The 26,892-nt window shown below is 38.0% G+C and overlaps 1 protein-coding gene and 1 pseudogene across 1 annotated transcript; both read left to right on the forward strand.

The window, feature by feature from the left end:
* The first annotated feature begins 16,028 nt into the window (after positions 1 to 16,028).
* Positions 16,029 to 21,376, forward strand: LOC129354906 (homeobox protein HMX1-like). The gene is made up of 3 exons (XM_055024457.1): positions 16,029 to 16,675; positions 18,636 to 18,827; positions 19,168 to 21,376. The coding sequence occupies exons 1-3, from the start codon at positions 16,480 to 16,482 to the stop codon at positions 19,590 to 19,592; spliced, it is 813 nt and encodes a 270-aa protein (XP_054880432.1). The 5' UTR covers positions 16,029 to 16,479; the 3' UTR covers positions 19,593 to 21,376.
* Positions 21,377 to 21,870: 494 nt separating this feature from the next.
* LOC129354909 (homeobox protein HMX2-like) lies at positions 21,871 to 23,255 on the forward strand (annotated as a pseudogene).
* Positions 23,256 to 26,892: the final 3,637 nt, after the last annotated feature.

Below are 26,892 nucleotides of genomic sequence, written 5' to 3' on the forward strand. Positions count from 1 at the left end.
AACAATGTACTTGCAGTATTCTCATTCAAAGACACTCACAAGTCCACCAGTGAATTTATTCAAAGAAAATGAGAGTTTTGCAGTGGTACAGTCAAAGTAAAGACTTAAATCTCCTAGAGATGATGTGACACAACTTCAAACAGGCCAGTAATTATTAAAAAGTGTCCAATTTGGAAGAATACAGCATTAAAAAACCGTATTCCACATGACGCACGTATCCATCTTTCCCTTGTGGGTCGGTTGTTTGTTGTTGTTTTTTTCTTGTTGATGAATCAAATCCTCATTCAAAAAGTGCAGTTAGTGTTTAGGTAAGTTGTCTTTGTAAAAATATTAAAATTAGTTTGATTATTCAAAACATTAACATGTGAAGAAAGGCACAGAGCAGTCTGTGAACGGGGCTATTCTGTGATTTTTTCATCATAGAGACATAATCATCCAACCACGCACAACAAGCCTGAGGGTCTTCAAACAAATCTAGTGGAAAGATCTAAACATATGAATAATTAAAATGTTCAGTATACAACACACCCCGTAGTAATGTTACAGGAAACATCAAAGGAATATCTATCTTCAAAAGAAGATAGATATTTTGTTTATATGTTGTTGGATTAAAAAAAGGAGAAAACATATGTTCAGATTTACTCAATTATTTTCTTACAGAAGCTAAAATTGGACGTTCACTTTTACATTTGTCCTCTAAATGTGAAGGTGATCGCCAACGAAAGTAAATATTTGTAAGTTTTCCTCTACGAACAGATTTTGAAGAGAGCAAATTTTAGAAGGTGGCAAAAAGTATGATCATGTAATAGCAGTCAGAAGTTCACAGTTATAAGTTGAAATGGTTGTTAGAACTGAAGAAGAAGAAAAAATGGGTCAAATTCTCACAGCTTGCTTTTTATTCAACCTTCACATCTTTTTGGAAACGCTTCAGCAGCATTCTTAGAACTATCATCTCCTTTTGTTTTCATTGACAGTCCACAGATTTTATTAAGCGACAGAGGAACAAGCAGATCCTTAAACACCCCTGCAGTCACTTTTATTGTTTTGTTTGCGCGGAGAGTGAAGCAGCCTCAGGGAAGCCATAAAGCTAAACAAAGAACCTGATCAGCAAGAGGAACCTATTCTCCCAGACATGCTGCTGCTCCAGTGTAACTGTGAAGAGCTGCTTTCCTCTGTAATTTTTAACAAAGTGTAAAAATTATAATTATCGCTTAGATTTCAACCAAGGGGCATGTTTCAAATTTTGATGTAATTACAACTAATAATTAAGAACAAAGATTACGATTATTTTTCTTTTAATGCTTCATGTGATAAAAACAGTGTTTTACTGTAAAATGAAGAACAGTGGCGGTCCAGTTGGTGTTAAAAATCTGAGCTATGCTTCAAACTCTTTAACTAGTTTCGTTGTTGAGGGAACTGGACTTCCACTCCAGCTGTAACGAGAAATTCCCATAAATTAAAAAAAAGCCTCAGTGGGACTTTTCTCATCAAAAAACATGCTCTACTTTAAAGCATGTCCCATGAGCCCGATGCATCATTAGATTCAAGTACAGCAGTCGGTCCGCTACTAGGGCTTATTCCCAGGCTGCCAACGATTGTGTGCCACCAGTTTCCAATGAAAATATGGATTACAAAATCTATTTATTACTCCACATTTTCAGACGTCTGTACCTGTGTTTTTAGCCGCTAGAGGGCAGTGCAAAAGAGCTAATTAAATAAATAAAATAATAAAAGAGTTTTCTGTCCAGTTTTTAAAGCTGTTACCTCCTGCCAGTTGAAACAGCATATTTACATACACTGTAAAATGCAAACATAATATTTTATTAACATAATTTGATATTAAATTACCGACTTCAGGCCAATAATGATTATCAGAATCTTTCTGTTTACTACTTGGCAGCATGACGAGAGATGATTCTTTTACATTTGTTAACATTGAGAAGTTTACATACTTTCATCTATACATATATTTGTTATATATAAAAAATGGGCGAGATGTTTTGGGTTTTCTTCCTCTAGATTCTCATGAGAGCTTGCCGGTATTTTGGCTCATTCCTGCTGACAGAACTGGTTTAACTGAGTCGGGTTTGTAGGAGGCCAAACACCTTTTCCAGCTCTATTCTTTCTCACAAACTGTCTTCAAAGTTGAAGTTATCTTCTGTGCACTCAGCTTTATCCACACTCCAGATCTTCAGTCACATTCAAGTCGGGTGATTGACTGGGTCAGCTGTGTGTTGGGGATCATTATCGTACAGAAACATTCATCTTTGTTTTATCTTCTGATTCTTATCAATAGTTTCCCGGTTCATTTCTCCTTTCATCATCCTTCTGTTAGATGATGTCTACAGGTTCATCATGCTGACAACAACTTTACTGATGTTTTAGGTGTTTGAGATGCATTTTCATTCCCCCTTCCAAATGTGGAGCGTGCTCATACAGTCGAAGAAGTACATCATGTTTTTCATGTCCAAGCATCTCACTGATTTGTCTAAATGTTCTGCAGGAAGCTTTAAATGACCTTCAGCATGTTTTCTTCCCCCAACAAAGAAGTCTTTTGTCATCATGGTTTTACTTTTATGGAAAAAAAAAATCTACTTGCTGATTCTGACTCTTGTTAAAGCTTTCAGAAATGTTGTAACGTGCATCTGGTTATGGCAGCTTGAGGTTGCATATTCCAGATTATGTTCCTGTGCATGGATGTTTTCACTTTCCTGTTGCAATAAAGAAGCCATTTCACTCATTTGTCTGTAGCTGCTTCAAAAAGAAATAAAAATCATAAAGGCATTCAAAATTAGTTGGATGGATATTTGTGGTCACCTCTAGTGTTTCTGCTGCATCCTCCTAGATTTTAACTTCATGCTGCAGCTTTGTGAGTTCACACTGTGGACTCCACCTGTTCGCGCCCCTGAATGGATCCCGGTATTTCTCAGTTCACAACATCTGTGATCGTGGCAGGAGCCTTTTGATGTCTGAGACCTAATGTTCATGCTTTTCAAATCCACCTCACTGAGATGAGATACAAGCCAAGAAGCATTTGGAATAAACTGAACTTGTCCCGTTATACTTGTGATGAACGTGCTGCAGGATTTGATAAATCAGGCTGAATAAAAGCTGCTGATTTATATTCCCTCTGGCTTTTTAAGCAAAGAGGGGAAATTATATTCAGATGTAATGATATGTCCAATTTTCTCCATCTTTAAACAAGCCTTAAAGAATACTATAATTACACATCAAATGCAGTTTAAACAGAGAACCCCGTAAAGGAAGCTCGCTACACACCCTGCAGGCTGGGAGTACATATGGAAGGAATTGGCCCTGTTGTTAATGGCTGCATGAAAGCAAAAGTGAAAACCCTAGAGGCAATCCGGCGGTCGGTATTCCACTGCTTCCTAATTACTTGGCAGGCTGAAACTTTGCAGACAGCGCAGGCAAGACAAATGAATCCTTTAATCATAGCCAACAAAACCAAAGGAAGCTTACAGACCCCAAATTCCTACAAGGTTACTCAGAACTCAGCTCAGTAATGTATTCAGTACCTAACTAACTGGTAAATGTATGTATTATAACTATGTAACTAGACAGGAAATTGTGATTTCATGTCGTCATGCACTTTTCATTGTGGGGTTCCCTCTTCCTCTACAGGATATCCCAGTTTCTCCAGCAAACAAAGGAAAGGAATTGTGATGGGATCAGGTTTTACATTTAAATTAATGTGAGTGAGCGATCACCTTGGGTTTAAAATATGATTGTATTGTAGATGAGTAGTTGTGTGTGAATTACATTCATGTATTTTAAGGACTTTGCACCCATGAGGAGGTACTTGAAGTAAAAAACAAACAACAACTTGATATTCAGATTATCAACATAAACGTTGATCTGTGGGGAAAAGAGACGAGAACAAAGAGTGAAGTTTGTTCATGCCGAGAATTTAACATGTCTGAGTTTCAAGGTTACAACGATAACAGAAGCACTTGGAAAGTTGACGCTTTCCCTTTAGCACTGACTTAAAAATCCAACTTGGCTGCTCAGAAAGACAACTGCAGAAATAAACTATTCATTTGAACTCCTGATGAGATTTACTGCCATGAAACAAAGCAGCCACTGCAATTTTCAACGGCTTATTTGCTCTTTAAAATAAAATTTCTTTACAAATATATTTTTAAAAGCAATAAACTCATTGATCAAGTTGTGTGGCTAATAATAGCTAGCGTTGTCACTCAGCAAAACAATGCACCAGTGCTGTGCAGCATTTGTAGTGAAAAGTTGACATTTATGACACAATTAGAAACTTTAATCTTTCCAAGATGGAAAAGTTTAGATGTGTCACCAGAAATTCCCTCCAAAATGGCTCCCATAAAACATAATCAAAGCACCGGCATTAAACTGCCTATTTAATCTTTACTAAGCATACTAAGTCAATTACATTCAGATATATTAGATACAACATCTGTTCGGCCACACACTGGCTGCAGTGAAAATTATTGTAAATTCCAGCTTCGAGTGAAGCATGTTGAGTATTTTGAGTATTTCTAAAGACTGATATGTTCTTCTGTCTCTCACCAGCTGCTGGAGACAGCCAGGACCCAGACCAGGAAGCAGCAAACCCATCTTTCACGAATATCTACATTTATCAAATGTACAAGAAAAACTGCTTGAAAGAAAGAAAAAAAACGTCAAAGTTGCAAGGAGAAAAAAAAAAGGAATTTAACTCAGTGGTCCTCAGAGAATCTACTCCCTTTACATTTTCTTCGATCTTCAAATCAAAAGTGTGCGTCTGATGTGGGCATGGTACACCTCTATTAGATGAAACAGCATTCTGAGCAAAACATGCCTTTTGTCTGGGATTTCACATTTCTTCTGCTGTCTCTGGAGAGCTGCTGTTATTTCTGTACCTGTCTAAGTTGTGACTGTTGTCTCTGCAAATCTCCTCTCCTCACTGCAAAGGTCAAATGAGGAGGATAAGTGTAGTTTCACCCTAAAAAACCACACACACACACACACACACACACCACACACACACACACACACACACCACACACACACACAAAATGCACGAGATTACAAAATAACCGTTGAATAAGTTTGTCTAAAACACGAATGATAGTTTTAAATGAGTTTTCTTCAACATAACTCAGAATTTAGATCTTTGAAAACTGTCCATACGTCTTATAGAAAACTACATGTATTTCATTACCACATGTATTATTTAAAGCCAACAGAGTTTTTTGTGAGGGCAGCAGGAGTGCTAAATAATTCAATAGCACAGATAAGAGCAAATCAAGGTCTTGGTTGGATGTGCTGATTGAATTAAACCTGGGCGCCATGACAGCTGTTTCAAAGTGCACTACTGTGGAGTTGGTAAAGGTTTGCAGATTTTACTCTCTGAAGAAAAAGCAAATGCAGCATCTTTTGTATCACATGATCCAGCAGAGCAGCATCTGAAGAAACCAGAGACAAACAGATGTTGTTGTTGTCCAATGTCTTCAAAAGTAAAATATTCTACTAAGAACAGGTGAGGAGAGGTGTTTTTAGGTATTTTTTATTGGTTTTCTATGAATGCCAGGCTGCTCCTTTCTTTTGGTACTTTTTTTTATTTCTGTTTTAAAGATTTCAGAGCATCATGAAAGCTGTTTATAATGGGACTATTCAATTTTTTCCAAATATTGGAAAAATCCTCAGTCAAGATGAGTTTTGTAGACCAAATGGAAGGAGAGCAAACGTAAAGTTGCAGAGCTGAAAAACAAAAACCTAGCTGTGTATGTTTGTGTGTTTCGAGAGAGGGATGATTGACACCGAGTACGGCAAGAGAAAAACAACAGGGATTAAATTTTATGTTAATAACAACAGATGGTGTGATTCTTCCAGAGGTGGATGTCATTAGTTACACTAAGTTTAGTAACCATTAGAATAAAACAAATATTTCTAATGCAAAATATGGTGCAGTAAAACGCATTTTACTGCACTTCTTCTTGAGTAACTTTATTTTAAAGTACTGGTAAAACTTGAGTACAATTTTTGGTGATTAAACTACGTCTGATTCCTGGGTGTGTTAACTTTAAGAAGTGGAGCCGTATCCCATAGTTTGAGTGTCTTTTGTTGCCAATATGATGAAAAAAAAAAAAAGAAGTCTTACTTTCTCTGTAAACACAAAATGTTTCGGTGTAGCCTTGCTGCAAATGCTACGCTAATGCACTCATCGTTAGCAGTTAGATTTTTTTTTTTAATTTTAATTTCATTAAAGGGCAACACAATGTCAGTGTACCAAGTACACCACTTTAAACTCTTACAGCCTGAATTCATTCATAGTGATATGAAAACGTAAATTGTTTGAGTTTTGATGTATTTAGTTCTCTGAAGAACAATTCTACAGTACAGTATTACAACAAAGCTTCTTAAAAGAAAATTATGATATATGTGATAGTTCTTTGTGAAATTTCATTATTTTTTTAATGTATCAGTTTAGTCATGGGGTCTTCATGTTCAGAAATGTAACGACTGTCTTTAAATCTGCAAAACTGATCTGTCCTTTTAGCCACCTGTGTGTTTCTGGTTAAACAAGATTTATTTCCGCCATCGATAAGGAAATTATTTTTCTCCAGTAAATGAGGACAACAACAGGTGGAGGGAGTGAAAACGAACGAGCCTCACCCAAACGCCACCCGGACTCTGATATTAAACATCTTCTTGATCTGGAACCTCACTTGCAAATTGCTATGAAAGTGTTTTTCTCCTGCAAGGGAAAAGCATATTTTATTTCTTTCTCCTTTCCCACAAGAACTTAGTGACAGCTGATGCAGCCCATCTGAAGGACCTCTCTCATTGGATTGGCTTTGAAGAGGGAAAACACGCCGCATGCTAAAGAGCTCTATCTCTTTTGTAATGAATTAAGCTGCACATCAAGTAGTGCTTCTAAATGCAGTCTGAGCCCCAGACGTGAACTCTTCACATCTCCAGCCAACTGTGCATGATTGCCACTGACTTGTTTTTGTCTTCATTTGCAAGCCGGGCACCCTTTTAATTCCTCTGAGTAAAGATGCAGATACTCAGCCTCCAGACTGCTCTGTTTGTCTTCAGTGACAGCCCGGGGCTTTCTCTGCTGGCCGTACATTTGATCCTACAGCTGTGCTGCAGGACAGCACTGAACTAATGCCGTGGACTTCCATAAAGTTAATAATTTTTGATGATCTGAAGGAAGAGAATAGATCAATGTCTAGACACGATGGCAAATAGTTTTGTCACGAGCTGCAACCATCAGTATTTTAGTATCTATTGTCATCAGCCCAATAATTGTCTTCAACGTTTCCAAGGTTAAAATGTAGAAGAAAAAAGTGAAGGACTGAAACAAAAGGGATAAAAAGCCAATCCAGGGGAAAACCTGGAACTTGCAGGTGTTCAGAAAACCCCAGGCTGCTGATTTCACCACCTTTCCAACCAACCACAGTTTGTCACCATGGACGACTCACATTTCACCCTTAGACTGGCGTCCCTCAAGGTTTGGCTCTTGGCCATCTTCTGTTTACCATCTGGTCAGATCATACAGTCTCTGCTTTGAGACATTTCTTTCTATGCTGATGATACACAGTTGTGTCTCAGTACCAAATCCTCCACTCAGCTTCCCTCCACTGTCACAGTGAATTTAAGCCATAATTATCATCTAACTGACTCAAATTTAGCCAATATAAATGCTTGTGAATATTACAATCTTCAGAAAAAGGTCTATTTTATTTCCCTCGCTGCAACCTCTACGGCTTTTGGGTTCAAACCTTAAGGGCGACACCCCACATCTCCCATCTGAACTTCTAAATGCAGCAATACTGAACGACTCCTCCAGACTCATCCCTTCAGCAAAACCTTCACCCTTTATTATCTACTCTTTGGAAAGTTTACTTGACTTTCTTGAGAGACGTTGTTATTTTGGATGAGAATGGTGCCCAGCTCACTCAGGATAAGCATTCTTTATTCTATAAAACCTTTTCTACAAGGCTGAGTTGAGCCTCCCAATGCAGGAAGCTTTTTTCAGGCACTGTGTCTCGTTCTTCCTATCATGGTCTTTATCTCGTGACCATAGACCAGAGCAACGTCAGCATCACTGCAGAGAAGGTCACAATCTATTCGTCTTCTGTTCCATCCTTACATCGTAAACAAGCCACCGAGGCACTGGAACTCCTCCAGGCTGACACTGACCCCTGACCTTTAGCCTTTATTGGTTCAATATCTAACATCTAAAATTCTTAGAGGTGATTTTGCTTTGATGAAAACACTACAATGATTTTGTTTTGGTTGTGTATTTGAAAACTGCTTATTTACTTCATTTTATTTTATTTTACAGACAAAATGGAAAGCCTTTGACAGCTCATATGGTTTTTGTTCAGCGAGTTTCCCGGTGACTGGCTGTTGGATTTCTCTGAGGGTGTAAAACTGATCTGGGGCAGGAATAAATATCAGACAGATGCAAATGCAGAGTTAAATAAACTACTGTTGCATGTAAGACAAGGTGATGATCTGAACATGCATAAAGTCCAACACATTATTCCTCTGTAATTTATTCACCAGGTAACATTGTAGTATGTTTTAGACTTAATAATATTGAAATGTAGCATTAATAATATTCTCCCAATGGCAACACTGCGGTTGTTCTGCATCACTTTTTGCTCCTCATAGTTTCTCTTTTGGACTCGGAACAAACTGTGGTTGCGTCAACCCAAACAGAGTGTAACACTGCCATCTGGTGGTTGCAATGAGTTGTTACGTTTTCATCTGTTTATCACGCCTTTTGCGCCTATAACAGCGATTTATTTTCCAAAGTAAGATGTAAATAATTTACACTGTCATATGTTCTAATAAAACCTGACGTTAAATGTATGCCTCTTTCCTCGGAAAGCACAAAATTAAGTCATTGGAAAATCGCGTTTTATTGTATAAATCAGTCCTTCCTCCAAACGAAAATATGAAACTGAAACTTGAACTTCAACGATATCTTCCGTTTGTAAATGTGCGCTTTGCTGCCCTCAGCTGGTCAAATCTACACATGTCAAATCTACACATGTAATTATAACTGTAAGTGGAGAAGTTACATTCACATCTTTCAGTCATGAACCTGTGTGACGTTCACAGCTGATAGAAATCAAAAACGACGCTTGAACCCACGAAAACGAATGTTGAAAGGATTTCAAGAACCAAACTGATGCAAACAGAAGTTTTCTTTTCTTTTCTCTTCTATTCTTTTCTTTTCTTTTCCTTTACTCTTCTTTTCTTTTACCTTACTTTTTAAAGTAAAGTTTTTACTTTAAAAACTTAACGTATTTATTTCAAGTTTTCAACAAAACCCGTGTGAGTTTCTGTTTGACCTCTGACCTGTTCTGACTCAGATGCTGAGAAGAGAAAAAAAAAAACTTCTCGGCCACAGCGAAGAGTAGCGGATTTCCTCGCCATTTTACAAATAATAATAATAATATTACTACTACTACTACTACTACTACTAATAATAATAATAATAATAATAATAAGAATAATAATAATGATGATGATTATCATCTTCGGTCAACATTGTCATTATTAAAGCGATATATGTTTTTATTGGTTCTACGTCTTTTACTTTTAAAGTAACTATTTTCGAAGTAATATTAGAACTTTTATCCAGTCTACATTTAATTTCTTGTTTAAAAAATGAAACACTTTGAAAAGGCAGCTGGGGAGGCGTCATAGTTTCCTTCGAGCCTGACTTCACTGCTTGTTTTGTTTTTTTTGTTTTTTTTTTCTATTTTTTATTACTTGTTGTTCTTGCTGTTTTATTTTAAATTCCCACATCTCACATAGAGCTGAATTGTTTCTTTTTTCCTGTTAAAGTTTTGCAAATTTGTGTATTAATTTCTACATCTAATTAATCTGCAGATAATTATTGTTTTGTTCAGCAAGTTTTAGTGAGATCACGAGTTCTCTTTCTGATCAAATTCTCATTTTCTCTCGCTCTTTCTCGCTTTCTTTCCGTCTTTCCTTCTTGTTTTTTTTTTTTTTTTTTTTTTTTTTTTTTTTTTTTTTGTTTTGGGGTTTTTTTTATTTGTTTTTTACCCGTTATAGATCAAGATTTGGTTTACATATCAATTTAATCTGCGGGGTTGTTTTTTTAATCTAAAAAATCCGCAGCAAACAGAGAGAAACATTTTGCTGAGTAGACTTTTGCGATTTGAACAAAGTCATAGTTTGTCAAATTCAATGAAATATTTAGAAACGTAAATTAGCTACCGCTGATCTAAGATTTTCTTAATCAGGGGGGAAAAAAAATCTTCAACATTTTCTTTCCACGCTCTCTTTCCAGCTTATCGTGAACAAAAATGTGATGTCGCAGATAAATGAATCAAATATTGTAAGGAAAAAGAAAACGAAAACAAAACAGGCCTCGTGTTCAGGTTGTGGGTTGGATTCCCAGGAGGGCAGCGGCAGCAGCGGGGACTTGCGTGACAAGAGGAGGAAAAGCAGGACGAGTTTTCTGGAGAAACGCGTCCTGAGGGCAGCTGAGCTTCATGGACTCTTTCATCTTTCATGTATGTTTAATCAGGAGGTTGTCTGAGTCCAGAACGCAGAAACTATTATTCTTCTTATTATTATTATTATCATTAAACTGTTGCATTTTATAATTCATCCTATTTATGTTGTTTTGGTATTTTTCAATATATAATGAACTTGGATACTCTTATAAACTACTTTTATTATTATTATTATTATTATTATTATTTTATTATTATTATTATTATTATTATTATTATTATTATTATTATTATTATTATTATTATTATTATTATTATTGTTGTTGTTGTTGTTATTTGAATTTTACTTTTGTTTAGTTTATTTCAGTTTAGTCTACAATTAAAAAGATTTTCCACTGAAAAGTTTCACTGGATTATTTTAGTTTGATTTTAGTGGTGTATTTGTTTAGTTTTCGGTTGTTGTTGGTTTTTTTACCAGTATTTTTGAATGTTACTCCCAAAGATAATTTTCTTCACACCAATAAGAGGTTTTACATAATCTAGTCTTAGTTTTTCATTTCTTACAAAAAAAATCTCAAATTCACTTTGAATGTTTTTTTTTCTGTCTATCTTTAAAGAGAAAGTTTCCATTTTGTTCTTTGCCTCTTTGTTTTGAAAGATCAGGTTTTTCTTTCAAATTAAAAGCAGGAGCAAACGTTCACAAAACACAACATAGACAAAAATGTCACTAAAAGTCCTTCCTTCAAACTAGTGACTAAAAGAAGAGTCCTGCAGCTCACAGTGATCCTGCTCGGTCCATGATTTATTGAGAAATATGGACTCTGTGTGTGTAAGCTAATATGACAGAAGTGCTTTGACCTCGGGGGGGAGGGAGGAGACTGAAGCAGCTCCTTGAGTGTTCTAGGCTCGGTTCTCACGCGATTTCTCGATCGGAGGGCTCTTCTGCTCCATGTCCTGCTGTTGCTCTCGGCTGTAGCTGGATTTATTAAAGTTCACGTGTAAAGACTGAGAGCACCGAGGGAAATAGTGGATGCAAAAATGGGGAATGGAAAGCTCTACTTTGGGAACTTAAAATGCTTAAGATGTGAGTTTTCATCAAGTGGTCTTGACCTTCTTGACCTTTTGACCCTGTTTTTCTGGGCCAGCTGCAGACATCGGGGAAGCTGATGTTTTCTCATTGATCTGATGGTCCGTAAACCTTTTTATTGTTGTTCTTGGTCAGAAGTGCTCCTTCATTACTAACCCACGGGGATGAAACCTGCTTCCTGTGCATGCATACTCCACTCCTGACTATTCCCACATGATTCCTGATCACTTCCACTGTATATGGAGTCATGCTTTCTGCAGACGGGCATGGGAATCACATAGAAGCATGACTCTAGTCAATACAAATGGGATCAAGCTCCAAACAGCAGGCATTTCCCCTCCTTTATACCGAGCTGACAGCACGGTTCTAACGGGGTTAATTTGGAGTCCAGGGGTTAAACAAACAGGTATTAACAGTTTGTTTAGCCAAATCTATCGTACTTTATGCTCTGAAGGGTTAAAATGTTGCAAATAACAAACAAGACAGGCATCATCAGTGTTGTAAAAGTTTTTCTGATGTTTTTGCAGAAAAGCAAGTAGCTCTCAGAGTGAATAAAGCTCATGGTGCAGTGAGGTGAGAGCTAATGGGGATTAGGCAGAACAAGTATGTGTCAGTCTCAGTGGTTGTGGTCTGCAGCACTTTCTCAGTGTTTCTGAGCAGGTTTAAAACACACCTTGGACTCGGTTTTCTGTTGAGTAACTGCAAGAACCAGAAAGTTTGTAACTGAAAGCAAATCTGAGAGGTGGAAAATTCAGCTTTTTTTGTTTTGTTGTTTTTTGAAAAGAAGAAATATCAAGCAAAGAGAATGAAGGCTGCAGAAAGAGAGGCTAAAAACCCAGACATGTCTGTCATTATGAGTCCACTCTGTGCTCCATGTGGCATAAAAAGGGCCCTTCTGGTTGAGTGACTCTGTTAAGACGTCTGGACCTCACTGACCTCGTACACTCTTGTCATTCTGGGACGTGGCTTTGACCTCAACAGCTCATATCATCAGAAAAATTCATTTCAAAGGCACAAATTATGACAATGTGATTATTTCTAGTTTTCCAAAAACAAATATGTGGTTAAATCGAGGATGAGAGCGATGTAAATCACCAGCAACATTAATTGTGGTCAATGTTTTTATCATTTATTAACTTGTTCTTTTGTACAAAACTAAAAAAAAAAAAAAATGCTGTTTTAAAGATTACCTTGTGAATATTATGCACGGCTGACATGTCACTTAAAATTATTTTTATCATGAACATTTTCTGGCATACAAAATAAAGCTGCAGTTGGAACAACCTGTACTTGCTGCTTTTAAAAAAACCCTCACACCCTTGTTAAATGCTGTATTTTGTGATTTTAGAGAAAAAAATGAGTCATTTTAAACCTTCTCCATCTTCAGTGTGACATGCATTGTGTACAATTTATCTATTAGAAGGAAAATTTCTAATAAATTGGTCGGATTCACATGTTGTGTTTTACAACTTTACATTTCTGCACCAACTTATTAAGTTTCATCGTTCAGTGCTCACTGAATGTCAGCAGATTAACGATGAATTAAAACTCAGACACACCATTTGCTCAATTTCATCCTTTAGTTGGATATTTCTATTTTTATTTATTTATTTATTTATTTGCTGTATTTTGTTTATATTTGCTGCTAAATGTGATATACAAAATAAACTAGAAAAAACAAGCAAAAGCCAGAGTTTTCAGAGACATCATGCAGGGTTTTAAGGTGTGGAAGCATGTCTTATGGGGTGACGAAGCCTTGAACTTTGAACCTTCAATTCAAAAGGCTCAAACAGTTTGAAATGTCAGCCAGTTTCAACCCCAAACCTTCTGCTGGTGTCTGCTGGAGAAGAGTGTTAAATGTTAGAGTCTGTCATTTAACACAAAAATACAGAGGGAGGATTTCCAGCAGTGGGTTTTGCATCAACTTTAACATACGACTATTTTTAACATCAGAGTCCGGTAATTTTCATTGTCTTGTATTTGGGTTTGGTCCTGGGGTTAAAGCTGTCTGGACTTTTCTTTAAAAAAAAAAAAAAAAAGACACGTCACTCCTGCATCAACCACAGAGTCAAACTAAATAAGATTTAAATCAAAGTGAACCTGACCGTCCTGACGAGATCTTAGATGTTTTTGCATGGGAACGCAATGTTTTTTTTTTTTTTTTTTAAGTGGGCTGTCCAAGTTATGGTTTTATTTATTTAGGGTTGAGGCAAAATAGTCAAATAAAACACTGACCCTGATGATGAATCTACACCCATTTAGAAAAAGTGAGTTCTCAAGTGTGAGTTTGCTAGTTTTGCACTGAAAGACCTGAAAGACCTGAAAGATATCCAGGTTATTAATATAAATGTAAATATTTTCTTCAGGTTTTCTGTGCTCTACGGGAAATTAGAAACATATCAGACACCAAATGTAAATCATTTTGTGCACACAAATTCCCTCCGGAGCTCAGTGGAGGTGTTAAACTACAAACAGCCACCAGGCTATTAGATTCATAAGCGATTACTGCAAAGAGGATTTCACAAAGTAACTTCAAGGCTGCAGCAGAGAACTTTTTTTTGTCTTATGGGTAAAAAAAAAAAAACCAAAAAAAGCTGTTGTTCTCTTTCTCGCTAATAAGATATTTTTATTTATTTATTTTTTGTTCATTCTGTTCTGTTTATTTCACTAATGTCCACCATCAGCAAAGGGTTGTTTTCTGTGAAAAGTGAGTGCAGTCGATCAAAACGCAGAGCAAAACTGTGCAGCCTGGAATGTTCTGAGCTTCTGAGCATTTCTGATTTTTTCTTTTTTTTTCAACACTGCTGCCCACAGATGAAAGTAAAGCTTTTCAAAATGTTAAAATCCGATTACAACTCCACGCACGCAATGGCATTTTACTCTACTTTTTGCAGCTTCTTAGATGACTAAACATTCAGGAAAGCTCACAGTCGGTCCATCTATGGGCCTTAAGGCTCAAACGATGATTTCCCCATGAACAATCGACGGTCTGAAGGCTCTGAGAGGATCCGCTAACTGTGTCAAAATACTTCTGTGTCAGTTTGTCAGAGCAGGACGGGGAAAATGTTCTGACCTGGAAGGTTAAGTTATTGTTGGGCTTCAAAACTCATCACTGATTGGTTCATTAAGTCTGTCAGAGGCAGATCTCAGTCACAAAAGCCAGGTGACGAGTTTGTTCAACTGGACAAAAATAAACAAAACATGCTGGAAATAACTGTGGGCTACAGTTTTTCCTGTGACATTTTATTAGAGGATGTCTTCGTGTTCCTTTACTTAATGAGAAACTTTACTATTACTATTACTGGGATTATTTAAATTAACAACCTACATGCAACAACATATGCCAATAATTTTGGGGGTTAAATTTGAGCATTAGTAATATTTTTTTCTCATTGTAATGATTATTATTTTGATTTGTCAAACACACATTGTAGAAAACATGGAACACAAACACAGAAGACGATTTAATTAAGAAAGAAGGAAGGAAAAAAAAAGGAAAGAAAGAAACAAAGGTAGAAATAAATGCTTAGAAAAAGTACAAAAGTGGAAAAGTACAATATCTATCTATCTATCTATCTATCTATCTATCTATCTATCTATCTATCTATCTATCTATCTATCTATCTATCTATCTATCTATCTATCTATCTATCTATCTATCTATCTATCTATCTATCTATCTATCTATCTATCTATCTATCTATCTATCTATCTATCTATCTATTACATTTCAATAGACTTGTTTGTCAGATTAAAAGTGATTTTTGGAATAAAAAACAACCTTCAAGTAGGTACCACTTATATATATATATATATATATATATATATATATATATATATATATATATATATATATATATATATATATATATATATATATATATATATATATATATAAAGTATTTTTTATTAATCAAATGTCTAATCTTGAACGCCATGTTTTCATTAGTTGTAAATAAAAATATATATCATAATTAACACAAAAAGGCTTAACAATAACAGTCTCTGTGTGGAACCTACATAGTGCGTTTCATATCATTTTAAGTGCAATCCTTATTTCTGCAGGTTAAAGCAGCAAACAAACATTTGTGGTGGTTTATTGTTTTCCCTGTCCGAGGAAAAATACAACACTCAAAACGGAAGTTTACCATGAAATATGTGAAATTTTGAAATAGATGTTTTCGCATTAGCAGCTTTATTGTCAACCAAATATCAAAATTGTCTCCAGAACTGATCAATGAAAGGTTTTCTGGGCCCTCGGCTGCTTTGACATGTTTCCTGCTGTCTGACGTTGAGCGCAGTGACGTTTTCTGACAACAAAAAAAAAAACAAAAAAACAAAAACAAAAAAAAAGGAGATGTGGGGAAATGACCATTGGAACAAAAACAGGCTTCCCTTTTTCCGACCGTCTTAAATCTATTCTGAAAATCAGTTTTAGAATCGCTGTGAAGCGAAGGCGTGCATGCACAGATGTAACCAATAGGCGGTACTGTGCCATTCCTCGGGACGCGCTCTCCATCTCCAGCCCTGAGGACATCACCGTCTCTCTGCGCGGCTTTCCTCCTAATTGACCTAAATCCAGTTCCTCTGCTGTCCCTGACGGCGGACTGACACACAGCCCGCGAGATAAGCTACGAGGAAACACCGCTGCGGTGCTTTTCCCTCTCTCTTCCCCTCTCTCTCTGTCTTGGAGTAGTTAATACCGCTGCCTCTCTGTCCTCAGATCAACCCCAGCGCGAGTTTTGCGCCTGGATCTCCAACAAGGGGAGCTCTTGGAGTGCGCCGCGATGGTTTACATCGAGCAGAAAGAACTGACGTCTCTCCCAGGAAGGATTTTATAATATTCTCCTCCGCGGGATTTTTTTTTAGGTGCAAAAACCAGCTGGCTCCACAAGCGCAAAAGTCGTAATGTTAGACGATAAGGCGCCGACATCCCAACTCGGCGCTCCGTCTTTCTTCATCGAGAATCTGCTGCGGACATCCGGCGCGGATTCGTCGGCCGCAGAGCGCGTGGAGACCTCCGGGTTCAGCGTTTGGGGGGCTGCGCCCTTCCCGGTGGGCAGCAGGCTGCTGGAACCGGGACGGCCGCTTCAGGAACCTGGAGGTGAGTTCCCGTCTCGCGCCTTTCTTTGCTGCGTCGAAACAGCTGCACTGTAAAAAATGACTCTTGGAGGATATTAAATTCTGTCCATTAAAATGACTTCGAATGAATCATCAGCTACTTCTATGTTGGTGACAGGCCTCACCTCCACGTTCGGTTTGTTGTTTTTAGCAGATGATGTAGGTCAGTGTGTCCAGAGAACAGCAGAGGCGTCTCCAGACGGTTATCAGAGGGGCGACCAGATTGGGGCTAAATCTAGGAGCTGGCACACCTAGACCAAATGGGAAAACAGAATTTCAGCAGTTTTATAACAACGTGGCTAAACTGAGGGAGGCGTGGTCTGGACTGAGTGGGCATTTATGAAGTTTTGTAAATATTGCACCTTGTAAATAAAGTGTTACCATCTGTGTCAATGCAAAGATTTACAAGAGAGGCAGATGCCTCCACTTGTCCCATCCCACGGTTTCCATTCTTCTGTTATTCTCTTTTGTTTTTGTTTTTTTTATTTTCAATGTTTCAGATTTACAGTTTTACTGGGTTAAACTGAAAAGAACTACTTTTCCCTCTAAAGTGAATAAAGTATTCCGGTGAATATATCAGAAACATGTCAGAACTATCATTAGACTTGTGATTGAGAAACCTTCTATGCAGGCTTAAAGAGTAGGTTTGTATTAAGCTAGTTTATTGATAGCGCTAATGCTAAAGTCACTTCCAAGCTAACCATCTTAACTCTGAGTTTAAGATGATTCAGTTAGTGCACATGGGAAATTTTTGCTATTAAAATGGTACACTTGTCACTTTATCAAAAAAAATTAAAAAGGTTTATTACTGTACCCCGCCTCTTGCCCAATGGCTGCTGGAGACGAACACAAGGCCCACAAGAAGTGTTTTAGATAATGGATGGATAATAGCTAGCTTATTACCATTTCTCTCAGTTTTAATGCCGTCATGACATGCTATTCATTATTTTGGTCTCTTTTTAATGTACAACCAAAAATGAATATAGATGTCTTTAAAATGTTTGAATTAACAAGGAACGTTTTAAAATTCCAGCCATTTTTATTAACATCACTTTTTTTAATATTTATTTATTTGAATCAGTGTAATAAAGGTTAAGTGTCCTAGATAGAAGAGCTGATTGTTTTGATATGTGATAATCATAGATAATTGTATCCGGGGAGACGGCAACAGTGGGAATTGTCCAATTTAGACAACATTTGTGTTATAATAAGATAATGAAGTCACCCATCACCTCTCCTTTATAATGTTTAAAGCTTGATTGGTAACACATGACCTGGATAACCCTTTTCTGAAAGTTTCTCCACGAATAAACAGCCCAACTCTCCAATTAGTCGCTTTCATTTAGGCCAGTTGGCAAGGAGAAAATAAAACTTACACAATGTTTAATTGTTTCTGAGGACAAATAGCTAAATTTAGAAACACTAAGGCCGAAAAGGCTCCTAAAAAAATTTGTTCAATTTCTACTTTTTAAGGCACGCGAGCTATTTTAAAATTTCTGAATTTTCTTCACTCAAAAAAAAAATGGTTCAGTTTTTATTAGCTTTACTTGTAGCTTTACTCTCTCAAAGTTAGTATCTTAGCTTTGGATCTAGCTCAGCTTTAGCATTAGCTAAGTTGGTAAAGTGGGATACAAACCCCAGAATTTGCTCCAAAGAGGAAATTTTTATCAACCGCAAATCTAATGTAACAAGACCAACAGCTGCCTGAAACAAGAGGCGAGTTAAATTATAATCAACATGTTCAGGTAGGATCTGTTTTCAAAATAAAAATCTGACCTTCATGGGCCGTTACATCTTTTAACAAGATGTAGATTATTTTTAATAGATAAAGCTACCAGATTTTTTTTATTGTGTATCTGCTCTAATATTGGACCCCTGTTTTTCTCAGGTGCAAATGTTGTTTTGAAGTAAAAAAATTTTCGTTTCTCTGTTTTTCTCCACAGATATTTATGGGTCCAGCGTCACAGACAAATGGGGGGTCCGTGCAACACAGAGACGAGGGGATTACCAAGTTTTACCAGACTCAGCGGACGAGAGCGACGAATCAGAGAAGAGAGACGATAGTTCAACAAACGAGAAAGAGGAAGAAACTGTGCAGTCTCCCTGCAACCTTGAGGAGGATAACTGTGATACAGGTAAGCTATAAACACAATGTGAACAATCTCTCTCTCTCTCTCTTGCTCTCTTTTTAAGAAAGAATTGTATTTTACAGTTTGTACAAGAGTTGATTTGTTATAACTTAGGAAAATGATTTTCTGATGCTTCAAAAACTGAAAAATTGTCTTCGTTTTGGCAATTTTGTTTAACGTTGTCAAGATTGCTGAAGTATCTTTTAAAAGTTTGGTTGAACCTGGTGCATAAAGTGTCCGGGTCCAAATGGCTATGATGTCTCTATCTGATATTACAGGTTGATATACTGGTTCTCACACAAAAAAAGAACAATAATAAACAAACCAAATCTCTTTTTGCACGCAGGTGAAGTCAAAATGCTGCGGAAGAAGAAGACGCGCACCGTGTTCAGCCGTACCCAGGTCTTCCAGCTGGAGTCCACCTTCGACCTGAAGCGCTACCTGAGCAGCACAGAGCGAGCTGGACTGGCCGCCTCGCTGCAGCTCACAGAGACGCAGGTCAAGATCTGGTTCCAAAACCGCAGGAACAAGTGGAAACGGCAGATCACCGCCGACATAGAAAGCGGTGGAGCCGTGGTGCCTTACGCCGCCCACAGGGTCGTCAGAATTCCTGTGGTGTACCGAGAGAACATCGGCACGCCTCTGACTCTGGGCGGCCTGCCTCAGGTGTCGCCGCCAGTCATTGGGGTCTCAGATCCCACCTGTCCACTGACTGGACACCTCACCCACCCGTTGATGTATATGTCACCACCGATGACAGGACTGGTATGATGTAAGGAGCTTTAAAAGTAAAGAGACACTATTAGCAATTCTAACACACTAATTTAGATGTCCGGATTTTTTCTTTTAACTATTTCTCTTGGAAAAAGGTGAAAGGAGTCTGGTTCTCAACCCAGGGCAGCATTCCGTCATGGGGCGGCATGAGTGGTACAAAAAAACAATTCTGTCATTTACACCTCAACTGAGTTTTCTGTTGGATATTTGTGTGTCCTGTTAAGACTTACTCTGTGTTGAGAACCGTGTAAGCAGATATCCAGGACTAAAGTAAATTTATAAAGCTACTGAATATCGATATTCTCCATTTTTGTAAGAAATCTGGAATCTCTGAATCATCTGAACTATAAGATAAATATATTTTTAACTGGAAGAATCTCTGGTGAACAGGGATTCTTTTTCTTTTATTACCACAGACATCTTCTAATGGCAACTCCCAGCAGGATTATGCCTCCTTCTCAAATTTAATCTCAAAATGGCTTCTTCAAGATTATAATAAATTCACTGTATTACTATGGCTTTCACAACCTTAAGGTCTTAATCCGATAAAAGAACTGTAGGGAAAAGATTTATGTAGTAGATGTACAGCACTATGACAATTATCTAAGGTGGCTGGTGAACACTGCAATGTGAAAAGTAGTTTATTTTATTATTATTCACACTTCGGATTATGATGTCTTTTTATATAATTTGATGAAAATACATTATGGACTTTTTCAATGATGTTTTATTTATTAAAAGGGTCGTAACTTACTCAGATCAACCTGGGAAAAAAATAATTGGATCACTTTAAATCATAAATCAACTATGATGAACAACGGTTTTGGAAGCTGATTTCTATTTTACCAGCCTCATACGCTTGATCGAATTTTTAATTTAGGCTAGAGCATCTCAAGAAGCAGCAATTTGTGGCCTGATCTGAAGAAATTCAAAGACAGTTCAGCAGAAAAGTCATTTCTCTTTCTTAGTCTGGGAAGTTTTTCAAAGTTATTTTAATGGGTTTGGAGCTACTCTGAACCACATTGACACAATTCACAAATAAACAAAAAGCATCCAGCTGACCAAAAATGCTCCATAAGCACATCAACAATTCATCCAAGCTGCTCCTTACCGGAAAATCATGACTAAAGCAATGGGGACCAAAAACATGGGACATGAAAGAGGACAATGATCCAGAGCACATCAGTCTCACCTCTGACTGTCTAAGAAAAACAAAAAAGTGAAAGTTTTGTAGTGACCTAGTCCAAGTCTGAACTAGGTCACAAGTTTCAACTTGAACCTGTGTGAGATGGTATGATCATAAACAGGTTGTTTGTGCTTAAGAAAAACAACAATTGTGGCTTATTACTAACAGTTCTGTGAAAAACGTGAACTAAAACACAGTGAAATATATTTTGTTGTCTTTTTAGGGACAGTTACTGTTTCCTTATTAAATGCTATCATCATTTCAAAATGGCAATTTTGTAGTTGTTCTGCTTTTGCGATCAAAGCAAAAATAAATAAGCTGGGAAATTATTTTTCATGAACTGAGAGGCTGGTTTAAGTCAGACAAACCTTCCAACATGATCTCCCAAATCCCTTCATCTCTTAAAATGTTTACTATGTAATCATTATAAATCAATCAGTTGCAAAAACACATTTTATTGTTTGTGAGTTTTCATCCTGTCAGAGTCACGACAATAATTGTAATCACGACTCACACCTATTATTATGTATTTTGTTATTTAAGAGAATTTTCAGACAGATCTTTGTACACTTTTTGAGTCACAAATGTGAATAAAATGTACGCACCAAATTGCACAACAGCTTCCCTTGTGTTTTGGTGAGTGCGCATGCACCAATATGAGCATAAACCGAACTGAAGGAGTTCAGAGTTCAAATCTGCACAGTTCTTAAAGAAACAGGACACCTTGACGCCCTGAACTAATTTTTTTAAATTATCCAAAAAAAAAAAAAAATCCAGTCAAAATTTCAGTTTGAGGTTTAAAAATCTTGAACACATTTGAATGTGAATGGAGCCTTTAATTTCCAAGACTGAGCTCTGAGTTCAATGGAATCTGGATTTAATTTGCACTATTCGACAGGAAACAACAAATACACATTGATTTTCATGGCTGGGAAAGAAAATAGAAACTTTTAGGCTACAATATGGCGACCCGACGTGAACGCTGATCCCGCCTCTCGTCTGCTCCCTCAACTCCACCAATCAGGAGCCGCTGATCCCGCACCCTTCCGGGATCACCGGCTCCTGCGCGTGCCAGTCTCAGCGGTGGAAGAGGAGCGATGCGGCTCGGAGAGTCCGAGTGTGGAACCCAGCAGGAGCGCATGAGATGCCCAAGAATATGAGCAAAGAGGACGGGCCGAGTCGGAGCGCATGTTTCACATTCACCATCGACAGCATCTTAAACCTGAGGCAGCGGCAGGACGGCGCGCGTCTGGACGCCTTAAAGGAGCAGAGGGACGCTGGGAGTGGGAGTGATTTTCGGAGGAGATGCGAGGAGGCATGGGACGTCCCGAGGAAGGATGACAGCGAGTCAGATGAGACAGGTGACTCCCACATTTCTCTACTTTTAAAAAATAAAATAACGAGCGGGCTTTTTTCAGCAACAGATTTATGCTTTAAAGCATCAAAACAAGCGCTTGCTCGCGTTTATTTAATCTGAAAAGGTTTAAAGAGTATTTCGTCACCTCTCCACACAGTGAAGCCCACAGTCCAATCGGCGGAGCGCGGGGAGAGCGCCGCGCCGCGCGCCGCTCTCGCAAGGCGCTCTCCCGAGGCGCGCGCTGCAGCAGCGGCAGCAGTCCGCCGCCGACACCAAAGCCGGGGTCAAGAAGAAGACCCGCACTATCTTCTCCAAGAGGCAGATCTTCCAGCTGGAGGCCACCTTCGACATGAAGCGCTACCTGAGCAGCTCGGAGAGGGCGTGCCTCGCCAGCTCACTGCAGCTCACGGAGACCCAGGTGAAGATCTGGTTCCAGAACCGCCGCAACAAGCTCAAAAGGCAGCTGTCCACGGACATGGAGGGCCCGCTGGCCGCGGAACATTTCGCCGAGGCGGGGAAAAACTCGCAGCTGCCGAGTCTTTACAAAGACAGCAGCCTGCTGGGCGGATGCTTGTTACCCATGCCTTACCCCCTCGTATTTCCGACCGCGAACGCCGCGCCTTACATCTACTTCTCCAACTCCGGCAAATATTTTGGCTTGTTTGACGGAGACTGAGTGGGTTTGTTCTCGGACACTACAGGCGACAATCATCTGCGATCAGTTTATTATTATTATTATTATTATTATTATTATTATTATTATTATTATTATTATTATTATTATTATTATTATTATTATTATTATTATTATTATTATTTTAATTAACTCTTCGGCCTGGTTCAAATGATTTCTCATCAACCAGTTCCCAAACATGCATGTGCCACTTTTTTTTCTTTTCATTATTATTATTATTATTATTATTATTATTATTATTATTATTATTATTATTATTATTATTATTATTATTATTATTGGAGTTCATCATCTTCACAGCATGTTTGATCGAATGTACCAAGTGATACATCAGCTTTGTTACCCCGCAGTAATACTTCACTGTGTGTGTGTGTGTGTGTGGTGTGTGTGTGTGTGGGTGTGTGTGTGTGTGTGGGTGTGTGGGGGGGGTGTGTGTGCGTGTGTGTGTGTGTGTGTGTGCGCGTGTGGGTGTGTGTGTGTGTGTGTGCGTATGCATGCATGCGTGTAAGTGTGAGCGCGCTTCTGATTTTGTGTATTTATATAAGGCCTTATTGTTTGTGTTAGTTTTTGTTCACTTGACATTTGATGAGACTGTTAAACTGTGAACGCAGTTCTAATCATGACAAAGAATTTTGCAATAAAATGTGGAATATATGCAATCCATACCATCGCCGCTATTTGAACAGAAAACCCGCCTGGTTGCGCATTTACAAGTCTGTGCAGAGGACTTGTTGCAGAAGAATTTTTTCCCCCACTGTTTCAAAAGGGAGTCAGTCTATAAATACTCAAAGTAAGCGTGAAAATGTTTTATTTTGATTATTATTTTTTACACACCTAAAGTTTCTACTATATTGTCGTGTTTGTGTTTGTTACAGCTTAGAGAGCCTGAAAACCCTGAGAAAGCCAAACTAAAAAGGAATTACCTCCATAAATCCCATCGTCTCGTTTTATTTTACAGTTTTATGTTTTGTTTTTTTTTTTGACAACTTTAAAAATAAGTTAAATTTTATTTTAACTGTCAGGTTTTGGCAACAATCATCTTTTTGTTCAAACTCATTCATTCAGACTGAAATACCCAAGAGAGAGAAAACAGTAAAAAATATTTTAAAGTCACAAAGTGACTCGGGAAGATCAAAAAGAGCTGCTTGCTTTGTAATTATGAAATTTTTAAGATTAAAAGAAAAATTGCCACTTATAAGTGGCAAAGTTCTTGTCTATTGTGAAGCAGTTTTGTCTAAAATATTCACAATCACTGTTCATTAGACGGAGGTGGTGTTAAGAAAGCTTTGTCTAAGTACGAGAAATGAAATGAGGTTATGATAATCATTATTGGAAAACATCTTTATTCTGAATCTCTAAATTGAACCCTTCTTTAATAGTTCCCTATAAAAAGTTGTTTTTCTGATTTTTCTTCTCTTCTTTTTTTTGGAAAGAAATAATTAAAAGGCATTTTTCCTCTATGATAAACTCCATGTGCATACTGTGGAGTTAATTATGTTTATTGGGCTCTGGCAGAATATGAAACTGTCCATTGAAACATAAAAACTCGAGTATGCAAACAGTGTTTCCTTACAGTGATCTGAGGTCAATTAGACTCCAAGGGGCTAATATATACTGGAGTTTGTTTGTAATGATGCCACAGTCGTGAGCAGGAACTGGCACAGAAAAACAAACTCTTCCTTGTGCTGTTGGTTTGAGCGACGCATCACTGCAGAAACACTGAGGGAACTGGGCGAAATGTGTGTTTAAGCAGACTCACCTCCAAGCTTCTGCACAGATTTTCTTTCCCCCTTTCTCTAAAGAGGCCGGGGCGAGCCGCACTTTACTCGCTGTTTCCGGGTCACTTGTCCCTTCAGTGCTGGAGCCTCTCGCCGCTTTCTCCCTGTCACAGCCATTCAAGGCCCCATCGCTGTTAACCTGCTCATTCACCCACTTAGTACGCCTGCAGATCGCTTGTTGTTTCTGCTGGATTCCTGTCTTTTTACCTTTGCTGTGTGCACTTGCATCCTTTTTTGTTTTCTAATGTCAAACTGGGGCTCATTCTTTGAGTATTGTGAATTTGAATTGTAAAAAACAACAAGTTAAAAAGTCAAAGGTATAGTTTTATTCCACTCTATTTCTTTCTTTTGCATTAATCCATGTATCTATGCTAGAATATCTGCGTTAAGGCCCTCGATGAAGCCATCTAAACTTACTGGCATCAAACGCCAGACAACTTTTAGTGACCAGCTAAGAAGGAATATTTAACTAATAGACATACGAATCAACTTTTCTAAAATCTGGTTGTTTGGTTATAAAATTTTAATTTTACTCAGTTTCAGAGGAAAAGCAGAATTTTGGGTTAATTTGTTAATGCCTGCTGGAGTTCCCTTTTTATTTTTGATCATGTATACTTTGACTTTTCCTCAAGTTGCTACGAAATTCATGATTTTCTATTTTGCAAAAGTATGAAATACCATGTGACACAGACTCTTATTGTTTTCAAAATTGGAAAGATAAGGGAACATTCAATTGTGGCAGACGCCCAGTAAATGGGAACAAGAACATCAACGGTGTTGATATCGTTCATAGTGAGGAGGAGAAAAAGGTTTTCAAAAAAACCAAAGGCTTCTTTTTAGAAAACTGCAGCAAAGAGCAACTTAGTGTAGCCCAGAATCTATAAAGAAAAACATTTAGCAACTTTTATTAAGATTTTTACTATGGGTGTCAGTAATTATGGATCATGCTTTAACTATCAAAGAACAATGAGATAATATGCTTGGATTAGTGTAAATGTGAAGAGCCATAGATAGAACCAGGAGGAACTCAAATGTTGAATATGTCTTTTATGACATTTTGTACCAAACATAATTTCAGAAGTGAAAAAAAGAAATCTGCTTCTGATTCACAGTGTAATACAAATAACTATTAATTTAAATTTAATTGTAAAGTATAAACCAGACAGTAGACACAGGAAAGATGGAAAAGAAAAGATTAATGAGATCAATGATAGAGATTTTTTTCTCATTCAAATATTAGTTGTATTGTAAAAGAGTTACTTCTCTGTGTGTGTGTGTGTGTGTGTGTGTGTGTGTGTGTGTGTGTGTGTGTGTGTGTGTGTGTGTGTGTGTGTGTGTGTGTGTGTGTGTGTGTGTGTGAGGATGGCTGGTGTGGATGCTCTGGTGGTGTTTACAGTCGCCAGACTTCCTGACTCTCCCTCTGTCGGACGCTTGTGAACGCAGCGTTGGCTCTTTGCGTCTCAGCACTCTCTCATCTGCAACCACAAGGTTCAAATGACCCCAGCGGCTGCGAGCAGTCTGCCCCGAGCCAGACTGAAACCCCACAGCCTCATCTGTCACAGGCGAAAAAAGATCCATTAACCCTCCTCTTGTCTTCGGGTCATTTTGACCCGAAGACAAGAGGAGGTTGTTCTTATTTTTTTCGTCAAGTTCACATTTGAATTGCTGCAGCAGAAAATTCCATCTGAGTTGTGAACACTGTAGGTCTGATTCAGGACTGTTAGATTTCAAGTTTCTGTATGCAGTTGCAATTAAAAAAAATGTTTTATAAGGGCTTGTCCTCGGGTCATGTCAACCCGAGGGCAACAGGGGGGGGGGAAATTTGAAAAGATATCAGTTTTACGGAGATCAATGATGCCATTCCATACTGTTTGCCTGTCCAGCTGTGATTTCCTTAGTCTTCCGGTCAGTCTGACCTGAGGCCTGGGTTTGGTTATTTTTATTTCTTTTGTAAAGTTCACATTTGGATTGCTTGAGCCTAAACTTCCCCCTGAGTTGTGCACACCATAGTTCTGATGCAGGACTGTTAGATTAAAGTTTCTGTATGCAGCTGCAATTGAAAAACATATTTTTTAAGGGCTTGTCCTCGGTCGACATAAGCCGAGGACAACAGGAGGGTTAAAATCTAGACCTGGTAAGACAGACAGCCAACGCGTGTGTAGTCGGTGTGCGCTCATTTGGAGAAATCGATCAGTAGGGAAAAAAATTTGTGATGTAGTTTAATACGAGCATTTGACTAAATGCCATGCAGAGGAGCAGAGACAGTTTTTAAAGACAAGTAA

This window comes from Poeciliopsis prolifica, unplaced genomic scaffold (assembly GCF_027474105.1).
Source record: "Poeciliopsis prolifica strain line A6 unplaced genomic scaffold, Auburn_PproV2 SCAFFOLD120, whole genome shotgun sequence".
Classification (NCBI taxonomy): Eukaryota; Metazoa; Chordata; class Actinopteri; order Cyprinodontiformes; family Poeciliidae; genus Poeciliopsis; species Poeciliopsis prolifica.

Bases quoted from the DNA above. Each gene is read 5' to 3' on its own strand.
- LOC129354906 (XM_055024457.1), top strand. From the start codon at position 16,480: ATGTTAGACGATAAGGCGCCGACATCCCAACTCGGCGCTCCGTCTTTC. The intron at 16,676-18,635 runs GTGAGTTCCCGT...TTTTCTCCACAG, and splicing joins GCCGCTTCAGGAACCTGGAG to ATATTTATGGGTCCAGCGTC. The intron at 18,828-19,167 runs GTAAGCTATAAA...TTTTGCACGCAG, and splicing joins GGAGGATAACTGTGATACAG to GTGAAGTCAAAATGCTGCGG.